This window comes from Sorex araneus, chromosome 6, assembly GCF_027595985.1.
Source record: "Sorex araneus isolate mSorAra2 chromosome 6, mSorAra2.pri, whole genome shotgun sequence".
In the NCBI taxonomy this organism is placed as follows: domain Eukaryota; kingdom Metazoa; phylum Chordata; class Mammalia; order Eulipotyphla; family Soricidae; genus Sorex; species Sorex araneus.
Window position 1 is genome coordinate 86,408,263 of NC_073307.1, and position 22,305 is coordinate 86,430,567.

General features: G+C 55.1%; 1 protein-coding gene across 1 annotated transcript; it reads left to right on the forward strand.

The window, feature by feature from the left end:
- The first annotated feature begins 13,134 nt into the window (after nt 1-13,134).
- KCNA6 (potassium voltage-gated channel subfamily A member 6) lies at nt 13,135-15,074 on the forward strand. Its single transcript, XM_012933182.2, has one exon. It carries the CDS (start codon nt 13,256-13,258, stop codon nt 14,939-14,941), a length of 1,686 nt encoding a protein of 561 aa, XP_012788636.2. The 5' UTR covers nt 13,135-13,255; the 3' UTR covers nt 14,942-15,074.
- Nucleotides 15,075-22,305: the final 7,231 nt, after the last annotated feature.

Genomic DNA, 22,305 nt, shown 5'->3' on the forward strand with positions numbered 1-22,305 from the left:
TGGCGCCGGGGACAGTCCCTGGGTGTGACTGCCTAGCTACTGGAAAATGGGGAATCTGGGCGGAAGAGGCCCAGTCCCGATCCGAGCAGGCTTGGAGGTCTCAGCCCCGGGTCCCACACACCTGGGTTGCTCTGCCGGTTCCTTCATGCATAACACTCCTCCGAACATGTGGAGAGAGGCCTTGAGCATGGCTGTGCCTAAGGCCCCAGAGGTCTTCGGCTGTGGGAGCTCTGGTCAGGGTGGGGAGGGAAGCTGAAGCCCACCCCCTCCGAGGGGCCCCGGGGAAGAAAGCCAGGCACGGGGGCAAGAGACTCTCTGTCACTGGGTAAATAACATGAAGAAATGTGTCAGAGCCTTTATATCCTAATGTCTCTTGAGAGCATCTCTAAGGCAGTCAGATTCCAATTGTAGGGGCTGGAGGGGAAGAAGGGAGGGAAGGTGTGAGACCAAACTAAAATTGTGCAGGGTGCATTGGGGACAAGGAGCAGAGGTCTTACAACATGTACTCTGAGCCGTGTGTAGAAACCTACCTGGTGCCCAGAGCTCATTCTGTGACCTGGGGGAGGATGGAATTGCACTTCCATTTTCTCTTGTTCATGAAGGGGGTAGGGAAAGCTCTTCACTTCCAGTCCTTGAAATCCAACAAGCACTCCCTAAATGTGAAGAATTGGCTGCTGGAAACTTTAGTAGATATGCATGAAAAGGCTAAGCAGAAAAGAACATTTAAAACATTGTATTTTTTCAGACCTAGCCAGGGTGCATGACCCTGTGCTCATGTAAGTTAGACATCGGCTCTTGCTATCTCTGGGGTGTAAAATTGGGTCAGGCAGTGGACAGAGATGAATAACACTGAGAGCACTGAAAGTGGTTCAAGGTAAACACCCAGGAGGAGACGTTAACAAGAAGAGCAAGAAGTTAAGCATTTGAAATGTTTTTCACTTTGCATGCTCAGATTTTTTTTTCCCTGAAGATATAGAAAGTGGAATATTGGGATCAGGGAAACAGTAAAACTGGTAGGGTGCCAAGAACAGTAGAAATAAGTACCAGGAGGTTGACTCCATGGTTTGGAGGCTGGCCTCACATTCTGGGGAGAGGGCAACTCAGAGAAGGGATCAACAAGTATAATGCGGTCGGAGGCCATGTGGGGGAAGGGTGATGCGGGCTGAATATAGACTAGAGACTGAACACAGTGGCCACTCAACACCTTTATTGCAAACCACAACACCTAATTAGAGAGAGAGAACAAAAGGGAATACCCTGCCACAGTGGCAGGGTGGGGTGGGGGGAGATGGGATTGGGGAGGGTAGGAGGGATGCTGAGTTTACTGGTGGTGGAGAATGGGCACTGGTGAAGGGATGGATTCTTGAACTTTGTATGAGGGAAACATGAGCACAAAAATGAGTAAATCTGTAACTGTACCCTCACGGTGATTCACTCATTAAAAATTTAAAAAATAAACTGGTAGGGTGCTTGCCTTGCACATCACGGACCTGAGTTCGATCCCCAGCATCCCTTAGTGATGCACTAAGGGGCCACTCCTGGTGGGCTCAGGGGACCGTATGGGGTGCCAACGATTGTGAACCCAGGTTGATCACAAGCAAAGCAAATGCCCTACCTGCTGTAATGTAGTTCCAGGCCCAATTTATTTTACAAAACAAACATGTAATTATTCATTTATTTACTTTTTTTTTTAAATAGACATACCTAGCTATGGCCAGGACCTATTCCTGGCTTGATGCTCAGGGGACCATATGGGGTGGTAGGAATCACATCTGACTTGGCTACATGCAAGGCAAGAGCTCTACCAACTGTATTATCTCTCTGGCCCCTAGTGGGTTACTTTAGAAGATCTATTTTCAAACCCGCTAGAGATGAAAACCTGTAAGTACTCTTGTGCAGGCAATAATTCGAACACTTTGTTGCTTGTAACATAAATCACCTACACTAATGTCAATAAAATGTCTCTTGGGGGATGTCAGGGGAGGGGTTTTGACCTCCTAATCGGTGGTACGCAGGGCTTACTCCTGGATCTGCTATGAGGGCTTCCTCCCAGCAGTGCTCAGGGGGCCATATGCTATGTCGGAGACCAAATCAGAATCGGTTGCATGTTTGTCAAGTGCCTTAACCCCAGTAAAGTGTCTCTCTCGGACCCAATAAAGTTTCTTGAATGCCCATCAGTTGGCCACTGAACCAATGACACTAATGTTTGGTTCGGGTTATAGGGTTCTGACAGTTTCTTGATTCTGAGAGCTCCTGCTAAACCTGTTTTGAAAGGCAGATGTTATGGCAACCAAGCGGTGCTCAAATACCGGAGGATTAGAACCACCAAGGATTGATTCCCACTTAAGAACATTCCTGTAGCCTTGGCCGGGGGCCCAGATCCATACCACCTCACTCTGGAACCCGTCTCTCTGTGAGCCACCACCATCTGGAGGAAGACGGGCTCGGATAGGGAGGGCAAAGGAAGTTCCGGAGGCGTTCGCACTGGTAATTAGATTCTGTCTGGGTCCAGAAGTGGCACAAATTAATTCGGCTCACGGCTCACGGGTAAGAATAAGGAGCCTGGTCCAAACCCAAGTGGGTCCGAGATTCTTCCCTTCCTGAGCCGGAGACATTTGAAAAACAACACTAATGACTACCACAGTGTGTGTGTGTTTGTGTGTGGGGGGGAGGGTGTGGGGGGTGTAATGAAGAAGCAAGCTGAGCACTTGCAATACTAACAAGCTCTCCTGGGACGCTCCCTGAAAGAAGAGTTCTTTATAGATTTATTTCTTGGCATGGTTAGTCATTTCCTTAGGCTGTTGACTTGCATGGCACAGATGTCTAATGCATTCCTTTTCCAATATACAGCCGCACTCAAGTGAAAGCTGTTAGATTTTTTTTCCCTCTAGTGAATTCTGGAACCTCATCCTTGTCATCACTTTGTAACTGATACCATCATCACCACCATCATCATCATGAAAAACTCCGGCTAAGCAGCAAAGGACAATGTAGGCTTATTTATCAGATAACTGATTTGCTTTTTTGTCCTTTCCCGGTCCACGCTGGTCCCCAGCAAGCCCGGAAGGGTGGAGCTGGTCACAGTTCTTCCAGAGACTAAATAAATGAAAGGGGATTTTAGGTTTAAGAGTGAATGCTATGAGGTGTGAACAGGGAACATATATTAGTCTGTGTATCCATAGGTGCTAAGGGCTGGAAATTAATCCTTGAAGGTCAAGACATTGATTTCTGGGGCTGGAGCGATAGCACAGCCGGGAGGGCGTGTGCCTTGCACACGGCTGACCGGGGTTCGATTCCCAGCATCCCATAGGGTCCCCAAGCACCGCCAGGAGTCATTCCTGAGTGCATGAGCCAGGAGTAACCCCTGTGCATTGCCGGGTGTGACCCAAAAAGAAAAATAAAAAGACATTGATTTCTTTTTCATGTAATTGTTAGATGACCAGTGTGTGTGTGTGTGTGTGTGTGTGTGTGTGTGTATGTGTGTGTGTGTGTGTGTTTTGGGGGGATGTATATAGAAAGAGGGAAACTTCTGAAAAATAGCAAAAATTGTCTGCAGGTTATCAAGTCACCCATCCTCTTCAGTTGAACCAGGATTGAAAGGGGACTCACCTTCCCAATGGAGAAAATAGGGAAGGGCTAAGAGAAGGGAGTAGATTGGTGCAAGAGCAAGGCAGCTGGGGCTGGAGCGATAGCACAGCGGGTAGGGCGTTTGCCTTGCACGCGGCCGACCCGGGTTCAAATCCCAGCATCCCATATGGTCCCCTGCGCACCGCCAGGGGTGATTCCTGAGTGCATGAGCCAGGAGTGACCCCTGTGCATTGCTGGGTGTGACCCGAAAAGCAAAAAAAAAAGAAAGAGAGAAAGGCAGCTGGGGCATGAGGCTGACCTGCAAGGGACTATTTGAGAGGATGGAAGCTCTAGGTGAGTGAGTCCTGCCCAGAGGCAAGAGAGGAGGATGAGGGCCACGATTCAACGCATGGACCTATTTTTAACTCCCCCCCACCCTCCTGTGCAGTTTGCCTCTCCTGGTGGTAAATGATGGGGTGATTATTCTTAAGGGGTGTGGGCCAAGTGTCCTTGGGCATGGAGTGTTGACACAGTGAGGACCAAGGGAGGTGGCCCCTGACCACGCTCCGTCCACAGGGCTTCTGGGTGGTGAAAAGAGCCTTTGTCAGAGATGAGTCAGGGAGACAGAGCTAAGTGTATGACCACCGCCCTCTCTCCGCAGAGGAAAAGTACAGGGCTGCTCTTGCCAGGGTAATGGTAGGCACACCCACACCTACCCATCACCCCCCACCACACACACACACACACACACACACACACACTCCACATATTCAGTTGTTCCCTTCTAGTAAGCTAGAATGTTCTTTAAGGAATCCACCACTTATCTCTCTCTCTCTCTCTCTCTCTGCCTCTCTCTCTTTCACATACACACAGATGCACACACATACGTATGCACACACAGACACAAATAATGCACCACCAATTTTAAAGAAAATAAGCCTGGAAAATAGGATTATTATTGCTAGACCTCTGGAGAGCCCGGCAAGCTACCGAGAGGATCCCGCCCGCACGGCAGAGCCTGGCAAGCTCCCCGTGGCATATTCAATATACCAAAAACAGTAACAAGTCTCACCATGGAGACGTTACTGGTGCCTGCTCGAGCAAATCGATGAGCAACAGGATGACAGTGATGCAGTGATTGATATACCTGGGATAGTCTATTTTAGGACCCATGTCAGGGAAATAAAAGAAAGGGGCTTTCAGATGAAGTCCTCGTTTAGCTTGGCACACATGGTCTCTTAGGGGGTTCCTTCTTCCTGTTCCCATTCCTGTCCCCTTCCTGGTCTGATGTGGAGAGTGAAGGGGACCCCTGAGGTCTGCTCTCAGGATAGCCCCTCTCTTGTTTGTCCTGTCTCCTGTCCCCTTGACCACCCGGGACTCCTCTGCTGGTTCCTCTTTTTTCAGAACTTGAGCTGTCATTTGCAGGGTGCTGGGCCGGCCTTGGTCATGACCATGAGTCTCTTCGTTGCTGACATTCTCTTTTTCTAGAAGACGTTAGTGGCCTGGGTTCACAATTGCTAAATATTTTAAATTCGTAAGTCCTAGGCGACCCTAGACCATTCTAGACCTGCACACACAGCTGTCTCCTTGACATCTCCCCATTTGCATGTCTCACTTGCCTCTCCAGTGGAGGATGGCGAAAAGTGAGTGCTCGCGAGATTCCCGGGCGTTGAACCACTTCTCTCCCCCAGTAGGCAGAACCACTCGCCCGTCTGGTGGCTCAGACCCAAACCCTGGAGTTCATGTGCATTTCTCGTAACCTCTCTGCCCCCAACCCCTGCTGCTTCTCGGGTCTCACACCTTCCACCCTCTCTCCTCCCGCCTCGGATCCCAGAACTCGATTCTAGTCCACGTCTCTGCTTATCTCTCTTTAGACTGCTGCCAATTCCTCGTCTTCCTATCTGTGTATTTGCTTGTTGGTTGAGCTGGTGGGGGTTTGGGGCCACACTAGGTGGTGTTCAGGGCTTACTCCTGGCTCTGGGCTCGGGGGACCATATGGAGTGCTGGGAATTGAAGCCAGGTCGGACACATGCAAGGCAAACGCCCTGCCTACTGCCTACTATCACCCCACTGATTCTCGTTTCTTCTTTGGCTCCTTTAGAGTTAATATCCTCTGCAAACCACACCCCTTCACTCTGACAGTGCCTTCACTACCACTAGCTTCACAGTGCTATGAAGTTCAACCCCGAACACCTCATCCTGCCAGATCTTAACCCTTGGTTTCTTTTCAGTCTTGTTTTGAGCTTCTCTATCCTTTCCCTATTCTTCTTTATTTTCTTTTTTGAACACACCCAGAGATGCTCAGGGCTTACTCCTGCCTCTGTACTCAGGAATCACTCCTAGCAGTGCTTGGGGGGCCATATGGGATGCTGGGGATCAAACCTGGGTCAACCGCATGCAAGGCAACTGCCCTCCCAGCTGTATTATGGCTCCAGCCCCTCCCTTCCCTAGCACCTGGCCTTTTTTTTTTATTACCCTCAGAAGCTTGTGATCTTTCTAGCTCAGGGCTTTTTTCCTTGTCTGCCCAGAAGACTCTCCCCTGATGTGAAGCTGCCTGGCTCCTTCCCACCTTTGAATTCTCAGTTGAAAAACAGTCTCCTTAGAGGGAACTTACTAAGCTGCCTTCTTCGAAGTTAAATCCCAGGCTTGTTTCTGATAAGGCATCCCATTTATTTTCTTCAGAACATTGACTAATATGCATGTGTCTTCTTGGCTTACTGTTAACGCCTTCTAGATGGTAATTCATTGACTGCCTGAAAAAAAAAAACATCAAACTCAAGAGAACAGATATTTGCTTTTAAGCATATTTAAATTTCAGCCTCTGGCTTCTTATGGAGCATTTTGTAGCCTCTTTTTTTAAATTTTTTTTTTTGCTTTTTTTTGGGTCACACCTGGCAATGCACAGGGGTTCCTCCTGGCTCTGCACTCAGGAATTACTCCTGGCGGTGCTCAGGGGACCCTATGGGATGCTGGGAATTGAACCTGGGTCGGCTGCGTGCAAGGCAAATGCCCTCCCCGCTGTGCTGTTGCTCCAGCCCTCTTTTTTTTTTTTAATTTTAAATTCTTCCTTTAATGTTATTAACTAAAAATCTGGATTTTTCCCCAAAATTTTATTGAAGTGCCATGAATTGCAAAGTTACTCATAATTGGGATTTTTATACGCGATGTTCCATAACTAACCCTACCACCAACGTTGGCTTCCCTCAACCAGTGTTTCCAGACTCCCTCCCCTACCCCACCCACCCGAGCCCTATCCTGCCCTCTGGACAAGCACATTTTGAATTCAGTTATTAAAGTTTGGGCCTCGTGATTTCAGTACTATTGACTCTGCGGTGTGGAAAGTTAGCACTGTCCGTCCTTCACTCCACCAGTACACTGCGTCCTTGTGACGCCAATGCTTGCTGCTTCTCATCTCTCACTTGTTCCCTTCCCCTTCTACTTCTCTCCTTCTCCCTGAACTCTGGGACCAAGGGGTGGTAGTCTAGGCATTCTCCCATTTTAAGCCATTATTACATATTATCATCCAGTTACTCGGAATGCCACATATAGGTGATATCATTCTTTATTTGCTCTTCTTCCGCCTTTTTACATTCTACGTATCTTCCAGTTCCATCCATGTGGCAGCAAATTGCATGATTCCATCATTCCTTCCGGCCATGTAGTATTCCATTGCCTCTATATCCCACATCTTAACAAATGGGCTTTCCTTTCCTCTCTTCCCATTTTGTTGAGTGTGAGGATGACATACACATTTGATTGCAGTGCTCCCTGGGGGGTTCACAGTATTAGTTGGGGTGCTAGTACACCCCTCACCAGGGTTCACACTCACGGGGAGTCATTCACTTCAGCTAGGATGCTTTTTTATTTGTTTATTTTGTTCAGGGGGGGGCACACTCAGCAGTGCTCAGGGCTCCTACTCTTTATGCTAATGGATCACTCCCGGCAGGGATGGGGAACCATATGTGGTGTCAGGAAATTAACCTGGGTTGCCCATGTGCAAGGCAAGCATTTTTCCCTACTGTAGTATTGCTTCGGCCCCATTTATGGTCCTTACACACCCCTGGCTGCTGTGCACTGGAGATCTTACACAGTTGCTGTGCTGGAGTCTCAAATGGCAGCATTGCTTGTCCTGGGGTGAGTATCAGGGGTCAAAACTTCAGTCTTAGGACTGGAGCGATAGCACAGCGGGGAGGGCGTTTGCCTTGCACGTGGCCGACCCAGGTTCGATTCCCAGCATCCTATATGGTCCCCTCGAGCACCGCCAGGAGTGATTTCTGAATGCAGAGCCAGGAGTAACCCCTGAGTATCACCAGGTGTGACCCAAAAAGCAAACAAACAAACAAAAAAAAAACCCAAAAATCCTGCAGTCTCACATTTACCGTGCTGGTGCTTTTTTTTTTTTTTTTTTTTTTTTTTTTTTTTTGCTACTACTAAACTACTCCACTCAGTTACTCAATAAATGCCTGTTAGATAAAATGTGTGATTCCTACCATCACTGAAAATGCCAGCATTTTGACGCAACAGATAGGCCAGGCGCGGTGCATGCTGGGAGATGCTCACCTGTCACTGGAAGGAAGCCATGTTGGATGGGGTTGGCCTTCTTGGTCCTTCTTCACCTGGAAGCGGGCACTTCTGAAGCTGTGATTGGACTGGCACCTCTGCAGATGTGATTTTTACCCACTCTTAATATACGCCTGAGAGAAACGATCATCTAGGCACAGGGCTTTTCTAAAGCGAAGAAATGAATCTATTTCACAAAAGAACTAAAAACAGAACTCTGATTCATGAATTTGCTAATGACTTTTCCCTTCCGGGGAACCCTCCCAGTGCACAGTGAAACGTCTCCTGGGGCAGAGTCTTATGCCTGATGTGATGGTATCCAGGGGCTATCAACTCTACCCATAGATAGGCAGGCATTGGCAGCAAGGTTTAGCCCAAAGAGGCAACTCAGAGGATGGTTCTTGCCGCCATATTCCTCCAGGCATCCTTCTGGGAGAAGGCAGCTTTCTACCCATCCTGTTCTGGCTTGACTTTGAAGAATTCCCAGCCTAGCTCACACACAACCTTGTGAATAAACATGGCATCACCACTACCAAACACCAAAATTTAAACTAAACTTAAAAAAAAAATATCACCAGCAAATCAATTTACAACCCAGGTAATGATGGCAGGTAATTGAGCAAAGGTAAAAAGAATAGTATTTGTCTGGGCCTCGATGGTTTTCTTTTCCTCAAAAAAAAAAGGGGGGGCTGGAGCAATAGCACAGTGGGTAGGGCGTTTGCCTTACATGCGGCCGACCCGGGTTCAATTCCCAGCATCCCATATGGTCCTCTGAGCACCACTATCACTGTCACTGTCATCCCGTTGCTCATCGATTCGTTCGAGCGGGCACCAGTAACATCTCTCATTGAGAGACTTGTTGTTACTGTTTTTGGCATATCCAATACGCATGGGTGGCTTGCCAGGCTCTGCCGTGTGGGCTCCATACTCTCGGTAGCTTGCCGGGCTCTCCGAGAGGGGTGGAGGAATCGAACACAGGTAGGCCGCATGAAAGGTGAACACCCAACCGCTGTGCTATCGCTCCAGCACCCCCGCCCCAGCACCGCCAAGGGTAATTCCTAACTGCAGAGCCAGGAGTAACCCCTGCACATCGCCGGGTGTTATCTAAAAAGCAAAAAAAAAAAAAGACTTTTTTTTTCAAATGGAGTAACTCACTTACTCAAAATTTAATTGCTTAATTACACAGCCTGTAAATTGGGAAAGGATTGACGAGGTGATCCCTGCACTTGTTTTCAAGCATTTCACTGTAGCCTACAGGGTGAGAGAGTGGAAGTTGGAAGTTTCAGCAGAAGCTGTTGCCGTGCACATCTGGGGAAGGACAGGATGAGGGAATGAGATGCAAAGGCGGGCTTGTCTCCCTCTACCCCTCCCTCCAGCCGGCCTCTTCACCCACTCACCCAGAAGCCTCCGTTCCCTTGTGGCAGTGGATGCTGCTGAAGTCCTCAAATCCACCTTGCTATGTGTCCTGCACTCGGACGTGCCTTTTGTGGTTTGAGAGCACCTTTGTGGACTGCTCCTGCCATTCTCCTCAAGGACCTTTCCTGGCGATCAGACCTGCGCAAGAAGCTTCGCAAAAACGCCATATCTGTTCATTTCTTTTCCCGCTGAATGAGGAAAATCAAGGGACAGAGCTGCAAATGGCCATCGGAAGAGATCTGATAACCCTCATTGGTCACTGCCGACCCAGGGAAGGACTGATGTTCCTGGAAGAAATGAATGAAAAGGGGTTGGGGAGAGAGTACAGTGAGTAGGGCGCTCGCCTTGCCCATGGCCAACAGGAGTTTGAGTCCTTGTACTTCATATATACTTGGAACAGAGTACCCCTGGCTGGAGCGATAGCACAGCGGTTGGGCGTTCACCTTTCACATGGCCGACCCGGGTTCAATTCCTCCGCCCTTCTCGGAGAGCCCAGTAAGCTACAGAGAGTATCGAGCCCGCCCGGCAGAGCCTAGCCACAGACAATAACAAAAGTCTCTCAATGAGAGACGTTACTGGTGCCTGCTCGAACAAATCGATGAGCAACAGGATGACAGTGACAGTGATAGTACCCTTAGGGGATGCTCGGCCAGGTATGCCCCTCCCCAACAAGCCCCCCCACTCCCACCCGAGTTATTGCTTGGGAAACCATTCTCCTATCCTCCCTCCTGGAGAGTAAGGGAAAGAGACTCTAGCAACCGACTTTGATCCCTACCCAAACACTGCCGGTGGGTCTTGTGATAACATGACCCAGGTGCCAAGGCAGCCTTCCTCATGGAGTGGAAGCACTGTAGCACTGTCCTCCCGTTGTTCATCGATTTGCTCGAGCGGGCACCAGTAACGTCTCCATTGTGAGACTTGTTGTGACTGTCTTTGGCATATCGAATACGCCACGGGGAGCTTGCCAGGCTCTGCCATGCGGGCGGGATACTCTCAGTAGCTTGCTGGGCTCTCCGAGAGGGACGGAAGAATTGAACCCAGGGTGGCCGCGTGCAAGGCAAAGGCCCTATCATGGGGTGGTTAAGAATTAAAAGAAAGAAGATACAGGAAAAAGCCTCTGAAATGTGCCCAGCATATAGCAGATGCTCATTAATTCAGCTATAAAATATTATGAATATTGGTTTGGGAGTCACACCCAGTAGTGCTTGGAATTTACTCCTGGCACTGTGCTCAGGGATCATTCCTAGAAGTCCTCACTGGGCCATGACTGAATCTAAGATGGGCACAAACTTTAAAAGTGCTCCACCCACTGTGCCATCAACCATCAGTCCAGCCCAATTTTTTTCTTTTTTTTTTTTTTTTGCTTTTTGGGTCACATCTGGTTCCTCCTGGCTCTGCACTCAGGAATTACTCCTGGCGGTGCTCAGGGGACCCTCTAGGATGCTGGGAATCAAACCCGGGTCAGCCACGTGCCAGGCAAACGCCCTACCCGCTGTGCTATTGCTTCAGCCCCTCCAACCCAATTTTTTAAAACAATTCTATTACAGATCTGTGATTTAGAAGTTATTGATAACTGCAGTTTAGGCATATGATATTCAACACCAATCCCACCCCCAGGGTCAACCTCCCCGCACCCGTGTTCTCATACCCCTCCCCGCCTCAACTCCCACCCCTTCCCCACCTGCCAACCCAACAGGCACATTCCAGAGTTTCAGAGGCTGCCGGTGAGATGCTCTGTTTTCCGTGTGTCTGAGTCTGTGTTTTGGACATCTCGCTCCACCCCCCACCCATATCACGGGTATAACTGAAGCCCTGATACCCATTCACCCATTACTTCCTATTTTCTTCTCTTCCACCCCACTTCCCGAATTTATTTCCTTCTCTGTCCTCTTTTCTCAAGAGCCCAATGTTTCCTCAGCACATTTATGGGATCCTTCCTACTCGCCCCTCTCCTCCCTCTGCAGATCTGGCCAACAAGCAGGCTTTGCAGATGCCCACGGGGGGTGGGTGGGGTGGGGAGGGTGGGATGCAGTTCTACCAGGATGCCAATGCCTGGACTACATCTCTGAGAGGCGACCATCTTGGGGTCCTTCCTTCCCTGGGGCTGCCAGCCCCCCTCCCCCCTCTGGAAACTTCTAGTGAGCCCTAATGAGGGCTCCCCACCCCTTTCTCTAAGCCCACCCTGCAGTGCTAAGAAGCCTTGCAGTACCCCCCCCCCTCCTTCCAGCCTTGGGGAGGAAATGCCGGGCTGCCCTGGGGATCTATCTGCATCGGAGCAGAGTTGAAGTTGGTAGCTCTCCACCCATCTCCAAAAATGCATATTATTTATATATATATGTATACATATTTTTTTTTGGAAGTAGATTTGGAGAAGCTGGCAGATACGTCTTTGAAACACCGAGGGAACACACACTACGATTCCTTTTTTTTTTTTTTTTTGCCATGGCATTTCTGGTTGAACGCGGGCACAACGCCCTGTGTGCTATGCCATGGCTGGGGAGGGGTGGGGTGTGGAGGGGGGTGGCTGTGTTTTCTTATTGATGACATGCACTGCGCAGGTCAGCTCGGCCAGCCCAAACTGGGGGTAAAGAAGCGGCTGGCGGAGGTGGAGGAGGGTGTGGTGGTGTCGGGCTAAGTGGTGCCCCCCAGGAGAGGTGGCGGGAGGAGGGGGTGGGGGGTGCCGCGGCTAAGAGAGAGAGAGAGAGAGAGAGAGAGAGAGAGAGAGAGGCAGAGAGAGGCGTGGCGGGCGGGAGGGCGGGCGGGCGCGCGGGAAAGACCGCAGGGGAGAGGCGAGCGGGGGGCTCGGTTTCCCCCTGCGCGCTGCCTGCCGCAGCCCCCGGCTGGGCGAGGGGTGTGATGTGCGGGTGGGGTGGGAGGGGGCAGCGGGCGGGGCCTGCCACGTCACTTGGAGAGTGTGTTGGGAAGGAAGGGCAGAGCCGGGAGCCGAGCCGGGAGCCGCAGCTGCTGCGGCCGCCGAGGAAGGCGTGAGCGCTTGGGGAGGTGGGTGTCGCCCCCCGCACCCCGGCCGCGGGGCAGCCCCGGGGACCCGCTCGGAGGCCCGCAGCGCCGCGCCGCGCCGCGCCGCGCCGGGGGTCGGCGGGAACGGCGACCTTGGCCAGCCCGAGCCCCGCGGTGGACGCAGGGCTGAGGCCGAGCCCCGCCGGGAGTCTTGGCCCAGCCGGAGGGAAGCGCTTGCGGCGTCTCGGGGCCCCGCGGCCGCCGCGGGGTGTCTGCGCCCCGGCGGGCGCGCCCGCGACCGCCTAGAGGGCGGACCCCCAGCCTCGGGCGCAGAGGACAGGGGCTGGTGGGGCGGGACTGGGGGAGGGGGGCGCGGGCTGGCGCGATCTTTCTGGGCATCCCGTGGCAAACGCGCCCGGGTGCCGTTCCAGGGGTGCCCCGCCGGCCGGCTCCGGGCACCCGGAGCACTGGAGACGCGGAACCGGGTCCTCGGCGCCCTGGTCCCCTCCCCCGACCTAGTCCGATAAGGAGACGGGCTCGCGGACACCCCCCACCCCGCCCCCACCCCTAGCCGGGTCGGGGCGTCGGGCGCAAGCAGCCACAGCAGCGCGTGCCCCACCCTAGCCGAGGGCGCGCGGCGGAGCGCGCAGGGAAAGGGTGGTGGTGTGGGGGTGGGGGGGTGGGTGCCCGGGGTGAGCGCACAGTGCGTCGGGGTGGAGGTCCAGAGAGAGGGGGGCGTCCCGACGAGGGGGACATGAGGTCCGAGAAGTCGCTGGCGCTGGCGGCGCCCGGGGAGGCGCCCGGGTCCGAGGGGGAGCAACAGGGTGCGGGCGAGTTCCCGGAGGCCGGCGGCGGCGGGGACGCAGGGGGCGCGGCGGGCGCGGGGGGCTGCTGCAGCAGCGAGCGGCTGGTGATCAACATCTCGGGGCTGCGCTTCGAGACGCAGCTGCGCACCCTGGCGCTGTTCCCCGACACGCTGCTGGGGGACCCGGGCCGCCGCGTCCGCTTCTTCGACCCGCTGCGCAACGAGTACTTCTTCGACCGCAACCGGCCCAGCTTCGACGCCATCCTCTACTACTACCAGTCCGGGGGCCGGCTGCGGCGGCCCGTCAACGTGCCGCTGGACATCTTCCTGGAGGAGATCCGCTTCTACCAGCTGGGGGACGAGGCGCTGGCCGCCTTCCGCGAGGACGAGGGCTGCCTGCCCGAGGGCGCGGACGACGAGAAGCCGCTGCCCGCGCCGCCCTTCCAGCGCCAGGTGTGGCTGCTCTTCGAGTACCCCGAGAGCTCGGGCCCCGCGCGGGGCATCGCCATCGTCTCGGTGCTGGTCATCCTCATCTCCATCGTCATCTTCTGCCTGGAGACGCTGCCCCAGTTCCGCGCCGACGGTCGTGGCGGCAACCACGGCGGCAGCAACCACGGCGGCAGCAACCACGGCGGCGGCGGCCTTGGCGGTGGCCTGGGCGCGGGTGGGGGCGGCTCCCCCGGGGCCAGGGGTGCGCAGGACGATGAGGAGGACGATGACGAGGCCTACGCGTTCCATCCCGGCGGCCTGGCGGCCGGGGAGGTGGTGGCCGGCGGGTCCTCGTCGCTGAGTGCTCTGGGGGGCTCCTTCTTCACCGACCCCTTCTTCCTGGTGGAGACGCTGTGCATCGTCTGGTTCACCTTCGAGCTGCTCGTGCGCTTCTCCGCCTGCCCCAGCAAGCCCGCCTTCTTCCGCAACGTCATGAACATCATCGACCTGGTGGCCATCTTCCCCTACTTCATCACCCTGGGCACCGAGCTGGTGCAGCAGCACGAGCAGCCCTCGGGCGGCGGCAGCGGCGGCGGCCAGAACGGGCAGCAGGCCATGTCGCTGGCCATCCTCAGGGTCATCCGCCTGGTGCGCGTCTTCCGCATCTTCAAGCTCTCGCGCCACTCCAAGGGGCTGCAGATCCTGGGCAAGACGCTGCAGGCGTCCATGCGCGAGCTGGGCCTGCTCATCTTCTTCCTCTTCATCGGCGTCATCCTCTTCTCCAGCGCTGTCTACTTCGCCGAGACCGACGACGACGACTCGCTCTTCCCCAGCATCCCCGACGCCTTCTGGTGGGCGGTGGTCACCATGACCACCGTGGGCTACGGGGACATGTACCCCATGACGGTCGGGGGCAAGATCGTGGGCTCGCTGTGCGCCATCGCGGGCGTCCTCACCATCGCCCTGCCCGTGCCCGTCATCGTGTCCAACTTCAACTACTTCTACCACCGCGAGACGGAGCAGGAGGAGCAGGGCCAGTACACGCACGTCACCTGCGGGCAGCCCGTGCCCGACCTCAAGGCCACTGACAATGGGCTGGCCGCCAAGCCCGAGCTGCCCGAGGCGCCCCGGGAACGGAAATCCAGCTACCTCCCCACGCCCCACCGGGGGTGCCCCTCGGAGAAGAGAATGCTCACGGAGGTCTGACGGCGGCGCGCATCTGCCCCGGGGAAGGGCCGCTCGGAAGCAGCCCCTCAACCTCTTCCATCCTTCTTCCCTTTCGTGCTCCCCGGGCTGCCTCCAGCTCCCCCTGCACCCAGCAGGGCCCCCCCAGGATTCCACATATCTGGAAGCTCCCACCCCGCCCCCCGCCTTTGACTCGACATGCCTGCCACCTTCCGGGTTTTCTCTATGGAGAATGACTTTTTTCCTTTTGATTTTTTTTTTTTTGACATTTCCACGGTGCCAGTCACGTCCATCTTGTGTCCCTGGGTAAGATTCCCGTCTGACGTCTCTCTCTGACCTTATATCCCACCCTGCCTGCCCCAGTCCCTCGAGACTCTGGTTTTTCTCGTGTTCGGGACTTGTGGTGTCTCTAGGGTTAGACATGGCAGAACAGCGGGGAGGCAGGTGTTGTGTGCCCTGGGTTCTGTCACCGTCCCTGCTGTCCCCGAGCTAGTGCGTGTCCCTGTCGTAGCTTCTGCGTTTAGTCACTGCAGATGCAGTAGGAACGGATGCGTGCTGCCCTTGGTTGTTTCATGCCAGTGTCCAGGAGAGAGGGGACCCTAAGGAGAGCTTTCTATTCCTGGCCTGGAACTACTATTGGGATGGGCTTTTTTTTTTTTGGAAAGGATCTGGGAAATATGTGTGTGTGTGTGTGTGTGTGTGTCTGTGTCTGTGTCTGTTCTGTCTGTATCTGTGTGTGTCTGTCTGTATCTGTGTGTATGTGTGTGTGTCTGTCTGTGTGTGTATCTGTGTCTGTGTCTGTGTCTGTATCTCTCTGTGTCTGTATCTGTGTGTGTCTGTATCTGTGTGTGTATGTGTGTCTGTGTCTGTATCTCTCTGTGTCTGTATCTCTGTGTGTGTGTGTGTGTGTGTGTGTGTGTGTGTAGGGGGCGGGCGGTCACTCCTGAAGGGAAGGAGCCAATGGGTCCATGCAGATGCACCCAGGGCTGGTAAACAGCCGTCTGTGGTCAACCTGTAGCGTTCCTCACTCCGACGCCTTGCAGGAAGGTTCCCGTGTTTCAGAGTCCGACGATCTCTGATTGTGCAGGTGCCTTTCCTGGGCTGAGTTGCTGCTGGGGACAGGGAACAGGAAGCCAGGAGAAATGGCCCAACCGACTCCAGCCGGTGGCTTGATCATGGCTTGACAAATACGGGGCACTTAAATAGACTCCCGTCAGCAACCAGGGCCAGAGGACTCTCTCTCACCCCCCACCACCCCCCATATCCTTCAGCCCCAAGGAGTTCTCCACCTTCTTCCTTCCTGGGGCTTCTAAAGGCCTCCCTACCCCCACCCCTCCTCCTTCCTCCTCCCCCCCGCCCCCCCCCCCCCCGGCCTCCAGCCATCTTCCTGGAAAAGCACCTGTGTCTGCGAAGTGAGGTTTCTTCCCATTTCACTGGCAATGAAATGGGTTGGGAGGGAGGCAGGCGCGGATTGGCAGCTGCCAGCTTTCTGCTGAGTCAGGCCAGGGTGGCTCTGTCTCCCGTCACCCCCGGGTCCTGCAGTGCCCCTATTCCCACCCTCCCCAGGAAGGTAGCCTGCAAATGTGGGTGTTACTCCTTCCCACCCAGATTCCTTTCTCTTCCTCCATCCCTCCTCCCCCACCCTCCTAGTAACTTTGCCATCCTTTTGCTGTCCGGATCAACTGTGATGTACTGTTTTATTGTTTTGAGCTCTCCTGGGCACAGTTCAGATCCCCCCCCGCCGCTATACCCCCCAAAAAAGGACTGTTAACCCATTTTCATGTCCCATCTGTTTTCAGACTCTTCGATGACAATACTTTTAAATAGGATCATCTCCTAAAGTAACTTAGGAGAATTTATGAGGAAGGGTCCTGCAGGGTTGGCTGGGGTGACACCCCCCTCTCCTCCCTGACCCCCCCACCACCTCCCCGCTCAGCTCCAGGGAGCAGAGCCAAATGGAGTCGGGGATCCAGACTGCGGCTTTACAGGGTCATTTTCATGCCACGGTTCTTCTTTGTGCCTCAGTTTCCCTACCCATTTCATGGGTTCATGACTGGCGTCCCTCCCTAAACACAGGGACCTCGATGGCCGCCTTGGGGAAGCTGGGGAGAGGCCTGCTATGCAAATCTCTGAACTGGAGTCTCGGGCTTGATTTTCAGTTCTCGAGCTCCTTCCCCCTCATCTTCCAAAGACAAGGCCACCCCCCCCCCCCCGCCCCGCACCGAGTTCCCGCCTCAGATCCCCAGAGCAAGAGACGCTTTTCTGGGCCATTAGCTCCTTGATTCCCTCCTTGGCCTCTGGGGCCCGAACTTCATGCTCTCCTCTCCATTTTTAGCAAGAAGGAGGCTTTGGGCGTCCCCTGGTGCCCGTTCTGGGGAGCTGGAGTCCTCCCCGTCCTGAAATACAGGTGGTCGGGCTCAGACACTGGCTCTGAGGTCTCCCACCCCCCACCCCACCCCCCGCACCTCTGCAGGGGGGCCTGGCCATGTGGGGGGCGGGGGAGGGCACTTGGAAAGGTCAAAGGGATGTTCCTCACCAAGGGTCCGGCTTGAAACACGGGTAGGTAGGTGCCCCTCCGTCTCCATGGAAACGGAGGGGACGCTCCTTGTACCCCTCCCACAAGTCAACTCAGACCTTGCCTAGAAGGAACGGGGTTTGTGGCGAGCCTGGCTCTCTGGAGATTCTGGTTGCCATAGCAATCTGCCAGCCCATTCTCTCTTTTGATTTGGGCAGCCAGGGAGAACAAGGGAGGACAGTGCTTCTGCTTGGGAGCACGGGAGCACCTCCCCCCCCCCGGGGTGCGGGGCGGCCTGCCAGGGCAGGCAGGGGGGGTTGGCTTTGGCAGAAGAAGAGGAAGACTTGGAGCGGGGGTGGGAAACAGTCCCAATCCGCCCCCCCCTCCACAACTCCTCGCCCCGCTGGACTTTCTTCCTCCTGAATTTCACCCCACCCCCAACCCCCGACTCCTTTGAAGCTGCCTTCTCGGACTTTGATTCTTCAGAAACTTGAATACTCAGCAGCGGCCGCTTAAACCCATGTCGACATGATCTATTTCCAAGGAAAAAAGACCAAAAACCACCCAAACTAAGAGCAAGCCAGGGAGCCGGAGAGGACCCGGATTCTCAGAGACGGCCTGTGGGACCTCACCCCAGCGGGACAGGTCCCAGCCCGTGAGAGTAGCCTGGCACTCTTCCTCCTCCTCCTGCTCCTCCTCCTCTTCCTCTTCCTCGTCCTCGTCCTCCTCCTCCTCCTGTTGGAGTGAGGCTCCTCCTCCCAGCTCTCGGAGACTGGGAGATGCACAGACCTGGAAGTCCTGGACCTGCTCCCCCAATGCCGCCCCGGTACCCCGGAACAGTGACCAGCGGGGGCAGCTGCCTGGGCAGCTACATCCTCTTCGAACCAGAGCGCCGGGGCTGCCCTCGTTCCCGGCACAGACGGTGCCAATGAGCCCTCGCAGAGCCTCCTCCCCCCGGGTGGATCTGGGGGCCTGGTGCCCCTGAGGAGATGTCCACGCGCTGCCAGTGGCCGGACAGCCGGGAGGCTGCAGTGGACGCCAAGCAGGAGCCAGCAGGCGGCTTCCCGGAGCTGATGCCGTGGTGATTGCCCCCAGGAGAGAGGCCCAGTTGCCTGTGACTCCTCTGAGGTAGGTTCTACTCTTCCGAAGTTCTTTCCCCTCGACTGACTCTTTGGTTCAAGTTAGAACTTGCATGTGGGGGGGAGGTTGGGAGGTCGCCATGTGTTTTGGGGTGAGTGAGAGGTTTGGCAAAGTCTTCAGTGACCGCCTAGCTCTGTGTCCATGAATTCCTCTCTCTCTCTCTCTCTCTCTCTCTCTCTCGGTCTTGGGGCCACAGCCAGCAGTGCTCAAGGCTTACTCCTGGCTCTGTGCTCAGGGATCACCCCTGGTGGGCCCGAGAGACCATTGGCAATGCCAGGAATGCAACCTGCATACAAGGCAAGTGCCCAACCGCTGGACTGCCTCTCTGGTCAAGATTCCTCTTCGGGCCCCAGCTTCGGGTGTCCCAGCTTCTCCCTCTCGGCTGGGTGCCCCACCCACAAACCACTCCCTTGACTGGCATTTCTTTTTCCCTTTTCCTCCTCCTTGGGAGGCCTCTCCACGCTGTCCCCTTTCCTCTCATTTCTGCTTCCTTCCATATCTTTTTTTTTTTTTTGCTTTTTGGGTCACACCCGGTGATGCACAGGGGTGACTCTTGGCTCTGCACTCAGGAATTACTCCTGGCTGTGCTCAGGGGACCCTATAGGATGCTGGGAATCGAACCCGGGTCGGCCGCGTGCAAGGCAGAGGACCTCCCCACTGTGCTATCGCTCCAGCCCTTTCCTTCCATGTCTTAACAACATCTTCCAGCTACACCTTTCTCTCTGGGCACTCGATCTCACCCTCTCTGAAGTGCTTGGGGGTTACGGGGGTGGCATTTCTCGAGGGGTCACATATGGAACTCTAGGGCATCGCTGACGTGGGGTGTCTTGCAGGGAAGGTGGTTCCCCTGCATCCTTTCCAACATCACCATACACCATCCCTTCCTCCTAGGCTGTCTGGGGACCTGGGGGGTGGGAGATGGGCAGCCCGAACTTAGCAAGCTAGATGGGATGCCTTGGGTGTAGGGAAAAAAGTCAAAAGGGCTCATAGAGAATTTCTGACCATGCAGGGATTGTGTGTGTGTATGTGTGTGTGTGTGTGAGAGAGAGAGAGAGAGAGAGAGAGAGACAGACAGACAGACAGACAGACAGACAGATAGAGAGACAGAGAGAGAGAGTGAGAGAGAGAGAGAAGGTGAGAGACAGAGAGAACTTAGTGTGATGAGAGATTCTCAAATGGCCACTTTTACAAAACAAAATCACTCAGCTCTCCCTCCCTAGAAATCCACCTTCTTTTTTTTTTTCTTTTTGGGTCACACCTGGTGATACTCAGGGGTTCCTCCAGGCTCTGCAGTCAGGAATTACTCCTTGCAGTGCTGGGGAACCATATGGGATGCTGGGAATCGAACCCGGGTTGGCCGCGTGCAAGGCAAACACCCTCCCCGCTGTGCTATCGCTCCAGCCCCAAACGAAAATACAAACCAACCAACCAACCAACCAAAAAAACACATAGGAGTAAGCCCTGAGCATTGCTGCAGAGAGGCCCAGAGAGCAAAAGGAAAAGGTACGAGAGGAAGGCAGGAGATTGGAGTTAGCCTGGGGAATGGAAACATCAGGGCTAGGGGCTTCACGTGGTCTGTCACTCGCCCTTCATTCCCAGGGGCCACCTTCTCCTCCCCCTGGGCCCTGCACTGATGCCACATCAAAGGCCTCGAGAGCCAGCCCTTCCAAGGTGCAGGGAGTGAGCACTGTCTTTTTGGTTTTTTTTGGTTTTTGGGTCACACCTGGCGATGCACAGGGGTTCTTCCTGACTCATGCACTCAGGAATTACCCCTGGTGGTGCTCAGGGGACCATCTGGGATGCTGGGAATTGAACCCAGGTCGGCTGCGTGCAAAGCAAACGCCCTCCCCGCTGTGCTATTGCTCCAGTCCCGTGAGCACTGTGCTGAGCAAGCCCGAGTTAGGCCCAGGCTTGCTCGAAGGGAGAGTCGCGCTTCTCCTTTGCTGATGGAGGAGTGGGTCTCCCGACACCAGGACTTGGGGTGGGGTGTCGGCGGGCGTGCCTGGAGGGGCGAGGGGAGAGACAGGAACCTTTCCTGAGTTCTCTAGTTCTCTAAGTGCGAACCGCGGTGCTAGTTGTCCGACTTGATAACACCACCAGATACATCCTCGAGTCCCGAGAGGGAGCCGAGACGTGGCCTCCGGGACCACAGAAAACAGTGACTCCCGTCGCACGGTCTCACTGTCGCACTGTCGTCCTGTTGCTCATCGATTTGCTCGAGCGGGCACCAGTAACGTCTCCATGGTGAGACTTGTTGAGACTGTTTTGTTTTTTTTTTTTTTGCTTTTTGGGTCACACCCAGCGCTGCTCAGGGGTTCCTCCTGGCTCTGCACTCAGGAATTACTCCTGGCGGTGCTCGGGGGACCATATGGGATGCCGGGGATTGAACCCGGGTCGGCCACATGCAAGGCAAACGCCCTCCCCGCTGTGCTATCGCTCCGGCCCCGTTGTGACTGTTTTTGGCATATCGAATACGCCACGGGGAGCTTGCCAGGCTCTGCCGTGCGGGCAGGATACTCTCGGTAGCTTGCCGGGCTCTCCGAGAGGGGCGGAGGAATCGAACCCGGGTCGGCCGTGTGCAAGGCCAACGCCCTCCCCGCTGTGCTGTCGCTCCGGCCCATTGAATCCTGCAGTCAGAGAAATCTCTGAAATCCCAAGACTTGGCCGTGCTGGTGCCCCAGGTGTGGGAGGTTCTGGGGTTCCGGGGACACGCGAGGCTGGGGGAGGCGCTCAGGGCTGCCAGCGGGGGGTGTGGGCCAGACTGTGGGAACCTGTGGGAACTGGCTGGGGCGTTATTCCGAGGTGGGCACGGTCCTGGCGAAGAAAACTAAACCCTCTGTACCGGAACCACCCCTCACCCCCCACCCCTGCACCCAGGCTCCCTAGCAGCAAAGCTCTCTCTGCACCTGGCCTCGAGACTTGCCTAAGAAACCGCACAGATTCAGGTGTTTCTCGCCAGCCTCTGGCCCCGACTCGTTCCTACCTGCAGAGTCTGTCCAGGACTGGTGGAGAGAGTGTGTGTGTGTGTGTGTGTGTGTGAGAGAGAGAGAGAGAGAGAGAGAGAGAGAGACAGAGACAGAGACAGAGAGACAGAGAGAGACATAGAGAGACAGAGGGAGAGAGACAGAGAGACAGAGAGAGACAGAGGGAGAGAGACAGAGACAGACAGAGAGACAGAGGGAGAGAGACAGAGAGACAGAGGGAGAGAGACAGAGAGACAGAGGGAGAGAGACAGAGAGAGACAGACAGAGAGAGAGAGAGAGAGAGTGTTGGCTTTGGGTGGTGAGGGCTGGGGTTCCAGCCTCCTGTGAGGCCCCCTTCGGTGTGGCCTGTCCGACGGGTCCTTTTCTTGCCCAGCTGCCCACGTGCTCCCTAGCCCCCCACTATTCTCCTTCGGAGGAGGCCTTTCCCCCGGCAGGCACCCCCAGCGCTGCAGTCTCCCCTTCGCCTGGGGGGGGTCCCTCTCTCTTCCACCCTTGTACCCAAATGCCCAGGAGAGCTCGGGCAGCCCGTCCTTCAGGGACAGTCTGGCTGGACCGTTTCCCGGCTCCCCTGGCCTTTGCTGCTGGCCCGCGGCCGCAGGACGAGACGCCTCAAGGTCATTCAGAGGAGGCTCCGGTATCCCGGCTTGGACCGGGAGGATTTTCTCTGTGTGTGTGTAACAGATGAGCTGGGCCGTGTGTGTGTGTGTGTGTGTGTGTGTGTGTAACAGATGAGCTGGGCCGGGTGT